Raw genomic sequence first — 16,962 nt, forward strand, 5'->3', positions numbered from 1 at the left:
CGCATTGATGCTAGTCCTTGCTTGCACGATGCCACAACGCTCTCATGAAGCTCTGTGGCATGGCACCAAAATGATGTTGATGTTGATGTGGCTTCACGCGCAAACGCACAGGGCACTTGGAGGCCGTCATTCTGATCTCTGAGGCTTGTTGTCCTGACAGGCCGCCCGATGGAGACAATGCACCGACGTGTTTGTGCGACGAAAAGTGGAAACAATAAGTGCTAATCGATATGTACGCAATAAGATGGTTCGGTTTATAAGGATACAAAACACATTATGTTCAATAGTCGCTGAGTCGGGGATTTGATTTCACTACTTTTAAAAAGAAACTACAGTTTCAGTGGGTACAGTTTAACAAGGTTTTTACTGTACTGCTTAACCGGAATAGCATAAGATCACCCACTTACCTGTCAAAAACAGAACTCAGAGAGAGTGCGATGAAAGAAAAAAAAATGTGCAGTATTTATTCACTTCGCGCGACAAAAGTGTTCTTTTCATTTGATGTCGCCGCAGCCTAACAGCGGCCTCAAACTTACTGAAGCTGCGAGCCAGCTTTTCAGCCAGCCCCCTTTTCTCAGCAAACATTCACATGGCAGATTCCTCGTTGGCATTGCATATTCTCCGTGCACAGGCGCGGTTGCTCTGCAGGAGTCCACACACCGTAGTCAGTGTGTGGCATTTGTGTGTGTCACATCACGCAATTAACCTAGAAGACTGCGCCAACTTCGCGCTGCTGAAATTGGCACGTCGTAGGCCAATCGCACCGGGGGAAACAGAACGCACGCCACGAACGATCCCGAATCACGCCCTTGGTTCACTGGTTGATTTGCAGAAGTTTCCGCATTTTTGACGTGATTTTATATATCTAATTTTGGCTATATCGAACTATTTCACGATCACTGCGCTGTTCAACATATTGAGATTCGACTGTATAACTAACTGTGTTTGTATGCCATTTCAATATAACGAAATTGCACTGCTCCCGCAAAGGAATTCCAAGAAAATAAATGCAAATTTCCGCAGACGCAGATGGTTAAATGATTGAATTTTAAGCGGTCGCTTACAAACGCCCTCCTCAAATTGTGCGCAATGCGACAAGACCAAATGCGACAAGATCGTATCGCGCACTTGGTGCTTTACGTGCGAGTGAAAGTGTGTGAGGGTGAGACGAGAAAGATGGTGGCTTCTTGAGTGCTGCCTTCCTGCGTGAGCAAAGGGAAAGAGGGGGAGGTGAGCTAGCTCGCGGTAACACAATCAAGTGCACCTGAGGGCGCGTGCGGGGTAAGTTGGGGCGGGTCTCAATTTCTGGCACACATCTCAGCCACGGCTGCGCGCGGCTGTAAGCGCTGCTGAGCGCACATGCAGCCACGCACCCTGCCTTAGAGGTAATCTGCTGTGTGCGAGTAATCTCGGCTTTCGATGACCCATTGGAGTGAGAGGCAGACGAAGCATTCGTTCCCCACTGCTTTTCCTGACGGAGTCATTTAAGTGCGGGCAACACTATCAGCCATGGGGGCGGAATGCACATGAAAGAGTGGCTGGCTTCGACGTACCCGGCATGAAACTGTATCATTTATCGCCAACTCCAGAATTTATCAAAATGAGTTGTCTTTTCATTCGAGTTTGCTTTTTTCTACTGTGAAATAATTCGGAATATTATGCGGCCCCTTTCTGTGTAAAAAAAAATAAATCAGCAACAGTACCTATTTGCATAATGGGTCGATTTTCAATAGAATGAAATTTTAATATAATGAAGCAAATTGCCAATTTTACTGCCTTCATTATATAGAGGCTTAACTGTATGTACTTGCCCTTAAATATTCCCAAAAATTAACCACACTGAAGCTGGCACCCGCAGTTACAGTTAGGCAGCACGTTGGTCTGAGAACCAGATTTTCAATGTCATTTTTGTCCCCAGTCAGGGTGTCTACCAACTTCACATTTCCAAATTCCCAGAGTTTTCCAGGTTTTCCCTGAGCACCTTTGCAAATTTCCCTGAGCGACGCAGAAATAAGTTTTATGTCAAGACGAGAAACCATGTCGACCGATGCTGTCACTCTCTAGTAAGCAAGTGAAAAATTTAAAAACAAACAATTTAATTCAGATTGAATACCAAGGAGTAGTGCTTATTTTATTCAAAAAGAGAATAGAAGGGAGGAGTTAGTAAAATGCGCAGCAAATCAAATGTCTTAAAAAAAAATTGCAAATCAAGTCGGACATTCTCAAATACAAAAAAACAAAATAAGGTAATGCACACAGAAGCAAGTATTTTCCAATATAAGCTATTTCTATCAACTGATAGCAAGCTCAGTGGTATGAGGCCCAAATTTTGTCCTGATTGAGATTCTCTCGCAACAGCTCGTAAGTCAACGTCAACTGTCCTGACATACTCTCAGCCTGCGTACGACGCCTCAGTGTTCTGCTTCACTGCTTTAAAGAGTTTATTTTGGTTTGTATGAGGGACACCTGCATCTCGGCATCAGCCAAAACTTTGTTTTTTGAGCTCAAGCTCCTTCAAAGCAGCCAGAGCATGTTTCCTTTCTCATTATTTCCTCAATGAGTAGGTCCTTTCTGTTCTCGCCCTCTTTCTGCCATGCATTCGCCCCACGGACCATTCGAAGAATCTTCTTGGCCCCTAGGGGCCACGAAAATGCCCGAAAATCGGCCAGTTGGAAAAAATTAATGCATGTCTTTTACTGCCCTTAAAGGCTCAAACCACCATAGGCACATTTGAAAAGGCTCTGAAGGCCTGTCGGTACACTTATTAGTTATATTGGTGCTCGTCTGTGACAGGAGATACCGGGTGCACGTGTGTATAATTGAGGACTACCGTATTTACACGATTGTAAGTCGACTCGCATGTAAGTCGACCCCCCCATATCGCATGACCGAAAAAAAAAAAAAAAAAAAAGCCGAGGGCGCATTCGATAACGAAAATTTATTAGTAGCTGACATGGTCACTGGACTAGTCTTCACTAGTGCTGCCATCGTCATCGTTGCTGCGGTCCCACAGCGCGTCGTGGTCCAGCGAAATTTCAAATTTGGCAAACGACCGCACCAGGACATCTTGCAGAACAGCAGCCCACGCCAAATGCACCCAACCACACGTAGCCGTCAGGGAGGCTCAGTTGACAGGTCCGGTTGGCGTAATTTCACAGTCTTCTGCCGCCAGCCACTCGTTGTACTCACGGCGGAGCAGAACCTTAAAATTAAGGCGAAGGTCCGGGCTTGTTTCATGACCACGTCGCACTTCAATGGCAGGGACCGATCACGCATTTCAGCGACGTACGCCGCAAGCTTAGCCTACAGCTCCGGAAAGCGCGTCCAGGCTTCGGCACGTGGGAAATTTCTCACTTGCCGCCACAGGGTGAAAATTTCGCTTCGCTGCAGTCGCCACTCTCGCACCATCTGTTTAGAAACATCGAAATTGCGGCCCGCTGCGCAGTGATTTGTTTCTTCGGCGTAAAGGATGGCAGCCCTCTTGAACGCTGCTGTGAACGAGTGCCGAAAGATCAGTGGGCCTGCAGCACTCATGACGACTGGGGAAGCATAGAAGTAGACGTAGCCGGCAGTCAAGTGGAGCGCGTGAAAAAGTTAAACCAATACCAATGCACCCGCAAGCGGTACTGCTCTTCCATGAACTACCAATACTCCCCGCAAGCGCCGCCGTTCTGAGGGTGCCGCCGCAAATGGGAACAGTGGCGCTTCCATCAACTATCGACACCCCCCCCCATGAGTTTTGCATGCACTGTAAGACTCTCAAAAATGTTGAAAAACCCTTCCGAAAAGCGAACAAACACGCGGGATAGCGAAAAGATATGGGTAGGGCCATATAGCAAACATAAAATTGTAACTACATTGTAGCTCTCGTTGGTATCGCTTTTTTTTTGGCGGGGCCATGTTTTGGTTTCGATTGTAAGTCGACCCCCCAACTTCAGACTTTCAAATTTTAAAAAAGGGGTCGACTTACAATCGTGTAAATACGGTACATACTGTATCCCATGGCAATTGCCCCTTCCCACGCTTGTTATGCTTCACCGCAATACTTTTGCTTATGCCTAGCCAAGCAACACTTCTGCACAGAGGCGAAGCTGACTTTCGGGAACCGGCGTTATGCAACGCACAATGCTTTCCGAGCTTCGAAGCCGATCGTGAGGACCACAAAGGGGGAGTCAATGCCATTGCTGACAGCGGTGAATTCTTTCAATGAAAAACACGGCGCCCAACGGCAAGAAGCTTGATAGCGAACGGCTAAGCAATTAGGCCTAGCACTGCCGCAGTGGTGGCTACGGCTTCCATCGGATCTGTGTGCGAGCACCGGTTAGAATTGGCGAGGTAATCAAAATGGCAGCGGTGGTGGCTTTGATTAATGCCGTTTCGGATCTTCGGACACGGCAGAGAGTCCAGAAAATCCGACAGCGAAGGGTTCTTGCGTGCGAAATTTCAGATGTTCTGATACGGCGATTCTATAGGGGTACAGTAGAACCCCGCTGTTACGTTCCTCACTGCTGCGTTTTCCCGGCTGCTACGTCGTTTTCATCCGGTCCCGGCATAGCTTCCATAGGATTCAATGTATAAGGAACCCCGCTGTTACGTCGTAGCTGTGAAAACGTTCCCGCATGATACGTCGCAACTTAGCACCCCGAACCCGCCTGCGCTGAAGTAGGCAACGCGCTCCAACCGCCATTTTGGCTTTTGACTAGTTTTGGCTGGGCTTGGCCGGGCTTGGCTATGGAACTGGCTGCAAAAAGCCGCACGCCAGTTCGAGAGGCCGCACTAAGTGGCCATTCGTGAAAAATGCTCTCACTATCATCACTGTGATTAGGGTCACCGCATGGTTGTTGGACGGGTCGACTCACGGATGAAGGAAACTCGGGAGAGGCGCTCACGTCACTCTTTGTGAAGCAAAAGTGAAACCGGAAGTTGGCGTTGCTCGTGGCGTTGTTCCGCCTACCGGGACAGCTCTCCTCTCTTGTTTACATTGCTCCCACGCCGCGCCGCGCGCAACCGGGCTGCTCGGACGCGCGCGCTCCGCAGCAATACTAAGCAGTCGTTAGCAGGTTAGCATGATTACGCCAAAGAGGGCAAAATTTCCCGCGGATATTCCTTCGTCCGTTGCCATTGCCGTGGCGCGGTGACGACGAGGAGCACGAGCCGCATGATGCCGGGCAGTGGCCAAATCCTAGCTTTGGAGAAGCCGTCGCGGCTCTAGACCTCCTCTGCAGGTACGTCGCACCTCACAGCGACGCTGACAGCAATGCGGCCTTCCAGGCTATTGAAAAACGTGTGGCGATTTCTACCGAGCGAAAGAAACGGCAAGCCATCATTCTAGGCTTTTTTAAGTCCTAAGCGCACTCTGTGGAAATAAATTGTCTATAGTTGAAGCTGCCCTTTTTTTCATTCATTTTCGGAGCTTTCCTCACTGTTGCGTTTTCCCGGCTGTTACGTTTTTTTCCCCCGGTCCGGTGAAAAACGTATGAACGGGGTTCCGCTGTATGTGGTGGTGCTACGAAACCGTCCGAATTATCGGGCATCCGGAAAGTCGGTCATTGACTGTACACTGGCAACTCCTCCAGCCAACAAAAGGCCATCAAAGATGATTCGTTATGACTGCTGTCTGTTACTCGAGCCAGCATTACCGCAACTTTGGTTCCCTTTCAACAAATTTACAGCTAATTTTCCCTGATAGAAGCACAAATTCCCTCAGTTTTCCCTGAGTTTTTCCAGACTGCTGAAACTCCTTGAGAATTCCCAGTTTTCCCGGTTGTTAGACACCCTGCCAGCGCATTCCTGCAAATTTTCGTTAGAAACATCCATCTATAGAACGAAATTTAGCGTTGCATAGCTCTTTCGATCCAATCACCTGTCGTTTCGAAACTGCAAGTGCAGCCACCACTTTTTATTCAAGAGCTTGTGACATATATTACTACAGTAAAACCTCGTTAAACTGTACCCGCTTATACAGTAGTTTCGTTTTAAAAAGTAAAGTCAAATCTTGGACTAAGTGGCCATTGAACATACCGTACTTATTCGAATCTAAGATGATAGTTTTTTTTCAAATAATCATATTCCGAACTTTAGGGTTGGCTTAGATTCGAGGATTTTAAATAACGCGCCAGTTTTTCATTGAAACTGCTAAATATGGTGCATAGCTAGCGCCATCTAGAAAACTCAGTATCACAGCTGCTACTAGCCGTGCCAGTAGCCAACCGTACACAAGCGAGGTCGCCATGTTGACCTGTGTCGTGTCGGCCGTATCAGTGTGCGGCGTGGTGTTATCGCAACGGCAACAGGCCGCATCAAACATGCATCGCAATCGCAGCTGGCGGGCTGGGTAGCTGTAGCATGGGACGACATCCCAGGTACTTTGATCGTGCGCGCCTTTAAAAAGTGCGGCATATCTAATGCGCTTGACGGTACTGAAGATAGTGCACTGATTAACGGTGACAGTGACAAGGAACACAGCGACGAGTCTAGCAGCGACGACGACGTTGAATGAGCTCTGCATGCTCAGATTCAATAAATACTGTTTGCATTTTGTGAATGCTGTCCTCGCTTTCTTTGTTTGGCCTACATTCGAGAAAATATATGTTTTTCTTGTTGGCTTCAGCTTTAGGGGGTCGGCTTAGAACCGGGGTCGGCCTAGATTTGAGTAAATACGGTAATGTGTTTTGTATCCTCCTAAACTGTACCAGCTTATTGCGTACGTATCGGTTAACACGCAGTGTTTCCACTTTTCCTCGTGCAAACATGGCGGCGCCTCGTCTCCATTGTGTCGCCCAGCAGAACAACAAACATCAGACATCAGAACCATGTATTAGAACGGCCTCCAAGTGCCCTGTGCGTTTGCGTGTGAAGCCACACCAACATCACCATCATTTAGGCACCTTGCCAGAGAGTGTTATGGCATTGTGTAAACAAGGACTCGCATCATGCTGAAGCTCGGATAAAAAAAAGACGCCAGATGCTCAGCATAGAAGAAAAATTAGACATTGTTCGTGCTATCGAACGTGACATGAAGAAGTCGGCGCTGGCACGTGAGAGGGCTCTACTGTTGACTACGGTGTGTGGCATTCGGAATGCGAAGAAGTTGCTCGGCAGCGCTGCTGCAACCACGAAGAGATGTCGGCTACAAGGTTCAACTTTTCGCCATCGTTGCCTCTGCTGTTTATGTCTGTTACCTCCGTTGCCTCATCATCACTGTCGCCTAGCGACAGTGATGATGTTTGCTGAGAAGAGGGCGCTGGCTGAAAAGCTAGCTCACAGCTTCAGCAAGTTTGAGGCCACTGTCGTCAATGCTAACCCGCCCCGGCATCAAACGAAAATAACTTTTGTCGCGTGAAGTGAATAAATATTGCACATTTGCACATTGTTTTCCCTTTCATCGCACTCTCTCTGAGTTGCGTTTTTGACAGGTAAGTGGGCGATCTCATGCTATTTTGGTTAAGCAGTACTACTGTTTAGTACGTAGCTTTTCCGAGCTTCGGCCAACTACGGTTTAACGAGGTTTCACTGTACAGTAAAACCTCGTTAAACCATACCCGCCTAAACAGTAGTTTAATTTTAAAAGTAGTAAAGGAATATCCCCGACTCAGCGGCCATTGAACATAATGTGTTTTGTATCCGCATAAACCGTACCAGCTTATTGCATACGCATCGGTTAAAACGTAACGTTTCCACTTTTCGTCGCGCAAACACGGTGGTGCGTCGTCTCCATCGGGCGGCCTGGCAGAACAACAAGCCTCAGAGATCGGAACAACGGCCTCCAAGCGCCCTGTGCATTTGCACGTGAAGCCACATCAACATCAACATCATTTTGACGCTGTGCCTGAGAGCATGGTGGCGTCGTGCAAGCGACGACTTGCGTCATGCCGAAGCTCGGATAAAAATGACGCCGGGAGCTCAGCATAGAAGAAAAATGAGGCATTGTCCGTGCTATCAAACATGACACGAAGAAGTCGGTGCTGGCCCGCAACAGGGATCTGCTGTTGACTACAGTGTGTGGCATTTGGAATGCGAAGAAGTCGCTCGGCGGCGCTGCTGCGACCGTGAAGAGACGTCGGCTACGAGGTTCGACTTTTCGTCATTGTTGCCTCTGTTGTTGCCGAAGCGTCGACTAGCGACAGTGATGAGGATGGAACGGAAAGCGACAGCACGGGCGATTCAGGCCCGACAGTGGCAGAAGCTGCGCGTTACGTCAGCCTCATGAATGTAACCGGCGTGACGAGAACAGGCGCGCTATAGCGCAACTATTCCGAACGAAAAGTATTCCAAACTCCAGCCCCCGGCAATGAAAAAGGCGCCCCGGGACTTCTGCAGCACTACTGTACGCATGCACGGAGAATACGTAGCACCAACGCGGAACCTGCATGCGAGTGTTTGCAAAGAGGGGGCTGGCAGAAAAGCTGGCATGCAGCTTCAGTAAGTTTGAGGCCGCTGTCGTCGTGTCAGGCCGCCGCGGCATCAAACGAAAATAACACTCTTGTCACACGAAGTGAATAAATACTGCATGTTTTTTTCCCTTTTCATTGTACTTTCTCTAAATTCCGTTTTCGATGGGTAAGTGGGCGAGCTCATGCTATTTTGGTTAAACAGTACTACCGTTTAGTACGTACTTTTCCTAAGCTCTGGCCAACTATGGTTTAACGAGGTTTCACTGTACCAGCGGGACATGAGAGCGAAGCGTTCAAGTGGGCTGGAAGCGTAAACTTTGAAAACTACTGTGGCATGCCGTCATTCTATGAAGGTCTCAGACATTGCAGTCTCCGCATTATGACTGTGAATCTGCCATGCAAGAGCAGTAAAATTAAGTTACCTATGTCGCTTGGGGTGAAAAAAATGAGACATTCGAAAGGTAGAAAATCATTGCGAACCGTTATCTGCATTCGGCAACATGTAACGTTGCCGAGATCTCCTGATAACAACCTAGTAACGACTGGTCTGCTACAATATTGAGTGGAGTGAGCGCATGATGAAGAATTCTCGCTGACTTGGGTCACATGAATATTGACAGTAATGACAGGAACGCTTGAGCAGCCGCTGTTGCCATGGTGGAAGAACATAGGTGGTTGTTCCAAATCATTGAAATAGGCGTAATTCACATGGTGCGGCAAGGACAATTCTGCAAAAACGAGAGTTCCACTGTCATGGCATCCGATATCATATCGGCGCACGCACTAGTTTATGCCCCGTGCCATGCTGTTTATGCTGTACATCCCTTCCCTGGAGGCGTGTCTTGAAAGCGAGTGACCTTGGCAATCTCTGAAATCCGCATGTGGAAATCACTTGTTCACTCATCCTAAAGGCCATATCCTTGTCACGGTTGAACTGGAGCTGGGCCCACGCTGCTGTGCATCCAGTTTTGTTGCGCTTCCATGCTTCAGTACTTCGCTTGCATCCGCTATTTACAATGGCCAGGTTAGTTTAACAGTGTGGCGATTTAAAAAAATGTTTGTTGGACTGTATGGAAGCAGTTTCAATAGGCACAGTTGGAAAATCATAAATGCAGTGAAATGTGGTTGTTATGACAGATACAGTCAAACCCGACTATATCGAACCCGTTTACATCGAATTATTCTATATATCGAATAATTTCTGGACACGATATAGTTACAATGAGTATATATCGCAAAAATTACGCTTACATCGAACAAAAATAGCAGCGACACCCGATATATCGAACGTCAAGCGGCGGAAAGTGCCCCCGGAAGTTGGTTTTCCCTCGCGGTGGCGGAGAAAACCCGGCTGCGCGGCTCCATCCAACCGCTCTCCCTACCGTGACCGCGCCCATCTGCGCTGCCTCGGACGAGCCGTCGGCACCCCCCTTGCAAAAAATGATCCTGGCCCGCCCACAGCGCTTGCTCAGACAGCCAATCAGATGCTCTTGTGCCCTCGTCATGCAAGATGGCAAAAGTGCGACTTGTCTCGCTGTTTTTGTGTGCGCCTTGTAGGCCTTCTCCCGCAGTGTTGCCGTGATGAAGCAGAAGAATTTGCCTTTCGTCGTGAAGCTCGCAATCATAAATCGTGTCGAACGTGGTGAGAAGTCGGATGTCCCCGCAGAGCACAAGATTCCGAGGAGCACTCTCGGCACGATCTTGAAGAATAAGGGGGAGATTAGGGCTAAAGCGTCCAACACTCGACCCGGTGCCCGTGGCGCCCGACCTGTACGCACGGCCGTGTACGAGTGGTTAATCTGAAAGTGCTTCAGCCGTGCCGACTTTCGCGTGCTCGGTGATGACTAAATCCTGATGAATGCGAAGAAGCCGTTGCTGATGTTTCCGAAGTTCGGAGCGAGCTCTCAGAATTTCCGGTAGCTGTTGAATCAACGGTGGACGAGTTTGTGAGCGCAAATGATGGTGTCGCGACCACGGGAGAGCCCGAAAACGAAGACTACATTGCCAACATTGTACCGAGCACAAGTGAAAGTGGGCACAATGAGGAAAGCAACGACGGTCCTTGGCCCACATCCTGCGAAGTGATTGGTGCGCTCGCACTAGTCCGGTGCTTCTGCGCGAATGCGGAAAGTTGCGGCCTCAGCTGCTCCGACTCCTTAATGTGGAAAAGTGCGTGCGTCGCAGGCAGCGAAATTGCCAAAGCAGAAGAAAATGCAGGACTATTTCGTGCGAAACTAAGCTAGTTTAATCAATGAAGTGATTTTATAAATGGTATGTGCTTTTATGACATCCAATTATTTAGCAGGCTTATATCGAATTATGCTCTATATCGAACTGATAGGCGTTTTCTTGCGAGTTCGATATAGCCGGGTTCGACTGTAGATCATTATAAGTGGTTTCAACTGTACTGCTGTTAAACTGGAGTTTTGCAACAATGATTCAGATCTTGAATAAATAAGCACTTACAGCATTGCCAGCAATGTTTTCCTTACAAAATTCTGCAGAAAAATAATTTGGTCATATTGATCAGAATGTGGCACGGAAAGGGTTATAGCCAGCAAAGTGAGTGAGGTGCCTTACCTGCCCAGATTTGTTCAGGTCACTTGAGCAGTCGGGAATGATTTTAGAAAGCTTGATTATCCAGTTGTTAATCTTGTCCCTCCTCCTCCTCTCAACTGCAAAGAACAAACAGAATAATGAACCAGCATAATGATCGCACCCCTGAATTTGCTTCTATTTTTTTTGCAAGAATGCGAATATCGAATATGTGCGGTAATCTTGAAACTGCAAGCATGTGTCATCATACAACTCGGCCACATTGAGCACCTATCTTAGTTAAATCATGATATAACAAAGTTGGTAAAATTCCCCAAATTCCTTTGTTATATCAAAATCTTATTATATTATAAAGTTAGACCTTTCTTGCAAATAAGTATGGTCGCTGATGAAATTTTTCTCATGCAGAAGGGCCCGCAATATTTTCTGAACTATAGGGCAATAGGAAATAGCAAATATTCATGAGCAAAAAATTCATTTTGTAGAATTTGGAAAATTTGAAAGTTGGTGACAAAAGATAGTTTCATGCCGTGCCGACGATATCTCCAAATCTGAGGTACGAAGAGAAGCCAGCTACGCTTTCATGCCCACTCAGCCCTCACGGCTGATAGCATCGCCCGCAGAGGGACGACGCGGGGAGACAGCACACAATGCCATACCATCTCAGCTCACTCAGTCTTTGCACACGCAACAGATTACCTATAAAAGTGGGTGCGCGGCTGAAAAGGCTGAAAAGAAGAGTGCCAACCTGCTAATGTTCAGCATATGAAGTTTGACTAATAACAGGCCACACTTAACTTGGGCTCCTGAGAATCGATGCATTTTTCAAATAGCTATTCCCCCAGCACAAAAACATTTTACAACAGTCAACACAACTAGCAGCACAAAAGGAAGTAGACAAGATGGAGATAACAAGAATGCATTAAGTACCTTCGTTGTGTGTTGCTCTCCTTCTTTCATCCCTGGCTGTCCTGTTTCCTTCTGATTTGGAGCTGAAGCTGTGGGATCGTGGTGCTAATGTCCTTGGTGCAGTCTGCAAGACATCCTGGGGTGACATCATCACATAGAACTGGCCTAGAAAGAAGCAACAGCAGAATTAGAGTGCAGTCTCTCGGGGGCTTTAAGAAATATATTTTTGTAGGCTTTGCTACTACAGGTCAACACCACACAACGCCTCCTCTTATGCACATTTAGCATGAGACACTCATAGGCACCACACACACACAGTCTGTGTGTGTGTGTCTCTTGTTCTGTCCCTATGCCTTTTAGCGCTACAACTAGTTCTCTGCCCAATGGGGGCGAACAACTTTAAATGTGCACGGAAGAAGATGGCAATGTCACCTGAATAATCTCTACATGTCCACATGTGCAATGAAATTTTAAAGGGCCCCTCCCCAAATCTGGCCATTTTGAGCTAACAAGCGCCGTGCATACAATGCATGCTAACGACTGTGTCTGCCACGTATTACATTGCTATGTGCCGTGGAAAGAGCTGAAACTTCAAACCGAACACTGCTTGACCTTCTCGCGGGCACAGCGCTCCAAGCCAGAGGGATGACGTATACATGCTAGCGTGCTTATGTACATGTGTCTTTGCTGTGACGTTGCTCTTAGCGACTCGTGACTTCGAGAATTATTCAAGGCAACATCTGTTATTTATGTAATCTGCTGCATGGAAAAACGAATTATGATTTAGAGGAATAATAAAACACAAAAACCGAATGTCGACGTGTATTTGTTTAACTTTGCACAGCAGCGAGTGAGATGTACTTATGTTTCGATCGCTTGTTTCCACGTCATGCAGTTGCACGGGCTGACACTGAAACTTTGCCACTTTTTACTGCGTTCCAGCGCGCGATCATGCTCTATGATCCGCTTGCGTCTGCCTCAGTGTTCCTGCAGCATTGACTTATACAGCTAGTCAGGTGTTTTCATGCACAGCGTGCACAGTCGTGTGCCGCACAAAATGAAACAAACACAGCAGCTCACGCACGACGCAGTCATCGGAAGTGCACCGCACCGCAAAGTGAGGAGAAAAAATAATGAAGGCGGGGCCCGTGATGTATGTGCCACGCGATCCTCGAGGTCTGGTATGGGAGAACGCGGGGAAGCAATCTCGCTTGCTGAGGCTAGACGGGGCAGGCGGAGAGCGTGTCTTTCTTGGCAGTGGCCCTTCGCCTCCTGAAACCACTGGTTCGTGGCACTGAAACATTTCTATCTCAGCAATTAATGAACCCATTTAAAAAATTCTGGTGGCTGAACGCTCCTTGGAGAGCATGTAACAAGTTCCAGTGTATAATAAAAATTTGCTATGGGGCCTGGTGAGGGACCCTGTAACAAAACACCAAAATAATATCCAGCATGTGCAGCACACAACTCATCAGCACCTCACGCAACTGCCTTTAGGATAGCTGCCTTCTATTCTAATGTGATGGTCTTTCATATCCACTTTCAAATTGGCTTGTCTACAGCATTGTGAAACTGGCAAAATGGTGACATGCTCTGAGAAAACAGTTTGCATGCTGCGACATCAACAAAGTGAGCCAAACTTGGCCCACAACACAGCACACCAACTACACAGACGATCTAGGCCGATCCACTGTGCACCGGTCGCTTCGCTGTGTGAATGGGGAGGCCCACGAACCTCGTGACGCTGGCTCGGCTGTCTTGTGCCCTCCGATACTGTGCCGGCATTGACGCAATCTTGGATGCTATGCCTAGCTACACCAGGCTACGTAACACGCTGTAGTGAGAAAGATGAGAAGATGCACAGGTCTTTTGCACCGCCATGCGCAAGCAGCGGCTCACCATCACTGCCACTGCACTTTGCTTTCTCAGTGCGGCACATCATGCAGGTTGGTGCAGCTTGGGCGCAGCTAGGCACGGCCTCTGACTTTGTACCAGCGAAATCTCGCAGGTCAAGCCTAGCTGTGCCGGCCTGGGTGGCACTGCACTGAGAGAGAAAAGCGCAACGACAATTATGGGCCACTGCTAATGCGCAGCTATTCGCAGTGGTGTGAAAGACCAGTGTTGGTCGACGGCACATTCAGCATGGAGTTTTGAAATTATCAACCAAATGTGTGCAAAACTCTGCGAAAAGTGGTATATTTGGTGTGCGAGGGTCGGGTATTTTTTTTAGTTTCAGACACAAATCTAGTCTGTTATATCCATTGGCAGGACAATTCTACTTCATTGAAACAAGGTTTTAAATGCGCTTACCTCTACAGGGATTTGAAGGGGAATTTCACTTGCTTTGTTAAATCCGTTATGTTGTTATAGCCTGCCTTATTATAACGAGGTTTGACTGTGAGCTAGCTTTGAGCATACAATGAGAATTCACGGGATTACCAGAAGCTAGTGCAGGAATTTCAGGTCACAGTGTTGCCACCCTAATTTCGTTTTTGTGAACTTTCTAAACCTTCCACTGGCCGCAAGATGGACCCAATTTCCTACAGTTTCCCAGGATTCAGTTTGTAGGAATGCTGGCCTACTAAAACGTGCAGCACACAATTGCTGACCTCCTTCTGCAGTGGGGCTGGAGCCTCCATTGGCTGTGGTGGCAGCAAAAGGGCTGGAGATGATGGCCTGTGCTACCTGTTGGCCAACAAGTGCTGCCGTGGTGACCACCTGCCCACTGGCCGCCTCTGTGCCTTCCGGTGCCGCGGCCACCTGGACCACACGATAGGTGACCCCGCCTTGACCATTCTCGGTCCGAAACTGGTACTGGATGCTAGGGTCCAAGAGGGCCTGCGGTGCAACGCTGGCTATGGCAGCAGCCGCTGCCTGGCTGTCCACTTCCACACCTTCCGTCACTGCGCAGATTACTACGAGGCGTGAAAGCAGTGCCGGCATTTGCCAGCATGGCACACGTTAAGTGTCTAGAAGCATTCGTGAATGAACACACCTACAAGAACATGCAATTCTTCAAATCCTGCAATTTATTCCTGCAGGACGAGAAGAAACTTGCACTTGTCAGATCACCTTGCAACTGGGTAAATCTTTCACATATGACAGCTGCCTACATCCTGCTTCCCAACATAGTGCCATTGTCAAAGTACAACATGCTATGGAAGTAACTGAAGGGCGACTAAGGCTGTCCAGTTTTTAAACACCCTGAAACCTATGACAAAATTTACATACTGGAACCTATTTTATTATAGAGGACCATCACTCCGTGCCTTAGTCACATGATTCACGTTGTAACATTATGTGCCATCGCTCATGGCATTAAAAAACTTGCAAAGGAAGAACCTGCTGCGAAAACAAGCTTTATAACTGTACTACAAAAGCTTGTTTTCCCCATTTCGTGCCTTTACTTGCATCTTGTTATGACTAAGGACAATGTTATGTCCCGTTACCAGTATAACTAGACAGGACTAACATGGCAAAATGAAGAGGTCACCGTCGCAAAAATAGGTCTGTCTTTTATAGCACTGTTTTGGGGCCTTGTTATGCATAGATTATTTTTCTCTCCTATTCATTTCTTATCACCGGTTGCAACGAGTGACTGATACTGGTGATAACGAAGGCTTGGCAATAATCCAGGCAATGACAAAGGATAAGAAACAATGTAAAATGAGAGAATTTGTTGCAGAATATGGTGCCTGCTCTTATGAGGCAGTCCATTTTGGCTCAATAATACTTTTCAGGCAGCACCCCATGCATTCAAGTTCATGCATTCCATGTGTTTTTTGGTGCCGTTTAAAATGAGTGATTCAAGTTCCAACAACTGTCACTATCCAGCAGTGCATCAAACAGAAGAAAAAAAATGTTATATAAATAAGCCTACTAAAATTATTTAACCTATTCTCAAGCGCTTCAGATGTCCTCATTCATATAAGAAATGTTTTTGAATTCAGGCCGCAGCTGCTTTCTGGTTTTTCCCATCAGAACTGCTGCAGCTGCTCAGAGCAGTTTCCAGATTGCAGTTTGTGTGTACTATTGTTACCAAATAAAGCAGATAGGACAAACTGAACTCTAGAAATCTGGCAGTTTTGCTAGCTGATTTTACATGAATCTATTCTTACCGGAAAAGGACTGTCTACTGCATGTTGAAGTTCAAATCAACCAACACTGCCACATCACCTGGGTTGTGCGCAAAATTCCGATTTCCTTATTAACATTGCGTTTCAGTTGTCTGCAGTAATACAGAATGCTCGCCATCCCACCATCGACACTCTCGCTATCATTAGGTTGAGGTGTCGTTTAAACCAGATGGCTGCCAGTTTCTCAACAATTCAAAACTGGCTGATTATGCCTGCAACACATTTAACCTTGAACCTAGCAAATCCTTGGTTTTTGTTACTTGAATCACATTGCTGCTTAATCTGATAACCACAGCACAGTGAACAGCCAAACTCTGCTTGGAGCACACAAGTGCTCAATTCCACCTGCTTTTATTAACTACATCCTTTTACGTGCAGTTTAACTGTGCCTAGTAAACACATAAAGAACTATGCACTTCAAGCATCCGCATGCACCCAGAAAAAGCACTGTAAACCTAGGGCACAAGTGAAGGCATGTTGCCTAAAAGAGTAAAGGCTTTTAGACTCTTCTAACAGAAAAAGAGAGTAGTGATGCCTTCAAGCTTATTGTAAACCTTTCAGTTGTGCCCACTGGTTGGAATGTTTATGCAACAGGATGAAGTTTAACCAGTTTTCATGGTTGTCAAGTACTGTTGCCTAGTCCAATCTACCTTAGCTTTCTGTTCGTTACAGCAGGCCCTTTCACAGGTTTGTCTTGGCATTTAAATAATTGGTGCATAATTCTTTTATGCCTTTATGTTGCACAATCATGTGCAGTTTTATTACAAATTTTACTGGTTTTGGAAAATACAAGGTACAAAATGGCAGCATGAAGATGTTCTTTTTAAACTGTCTATATATAGGATGCAGTGATAGCATCTGACATGAATATGGCCAAACCATGCCCTGAGAAAAAGTCAAATTCAAGGTTGTCCTTCTTTCCGATTATCAGCTGATAAGTCAAGTTGATTATGCTGCGTTAAAGTGGC

At 46.9% G+C, this 16,962-nt stretch overlaps 1 protein-coding gene across 2 annotated transcripts in view; it reads right to left on the reverse strand.

The window, feature by feature from the left end:
• Window positions 1–16,962, reverse strand: part of Usf (upstream transcription factor usf) — a 29,916-nt gene that overhangs the window by 10,533 nt on the left and 2,421 nt on the right. The window contains exons 3-5 of one of the 2 annotated variants that reach the window (XM_075693074.1): window positions 14,468–14,773; window positions 11,880–12,023; window positions 10,974–11,068 (exon numbers count right to left, since the gene is read on the reverse strand). In XM_075693074.1, the coding sequence (XP_075549189.1) occupies window positions 10,974–11,068; window positions 11,880–12,023; window positions 14,468–14,773 (545 nt within the window). The remainder of the gene's footprint in view (window positions 1–10,973; window positions 11,069–11,879; window positions 12,024–14,467; window positions 14,774–16,962) is intronic. The other variant, XM_075693075.1, reaches the window with a different exon arrangement.

The sequence above is a fragment of the Dermacentor variabilis genome, chromosome 5, assembly GCF_050947875.1.
Source record: "Dermacentor variabilis isolate Ectoservices chromosome 5, ASM5094787v1, whole genome shotgun sequence".
NCBI classification, from domain to species: Eukaryota; Metazoa; Arthropoda; class Arachnida; order Ixodida; family Ixodidae; genus Dermacentor; species Dermacentor variabilis.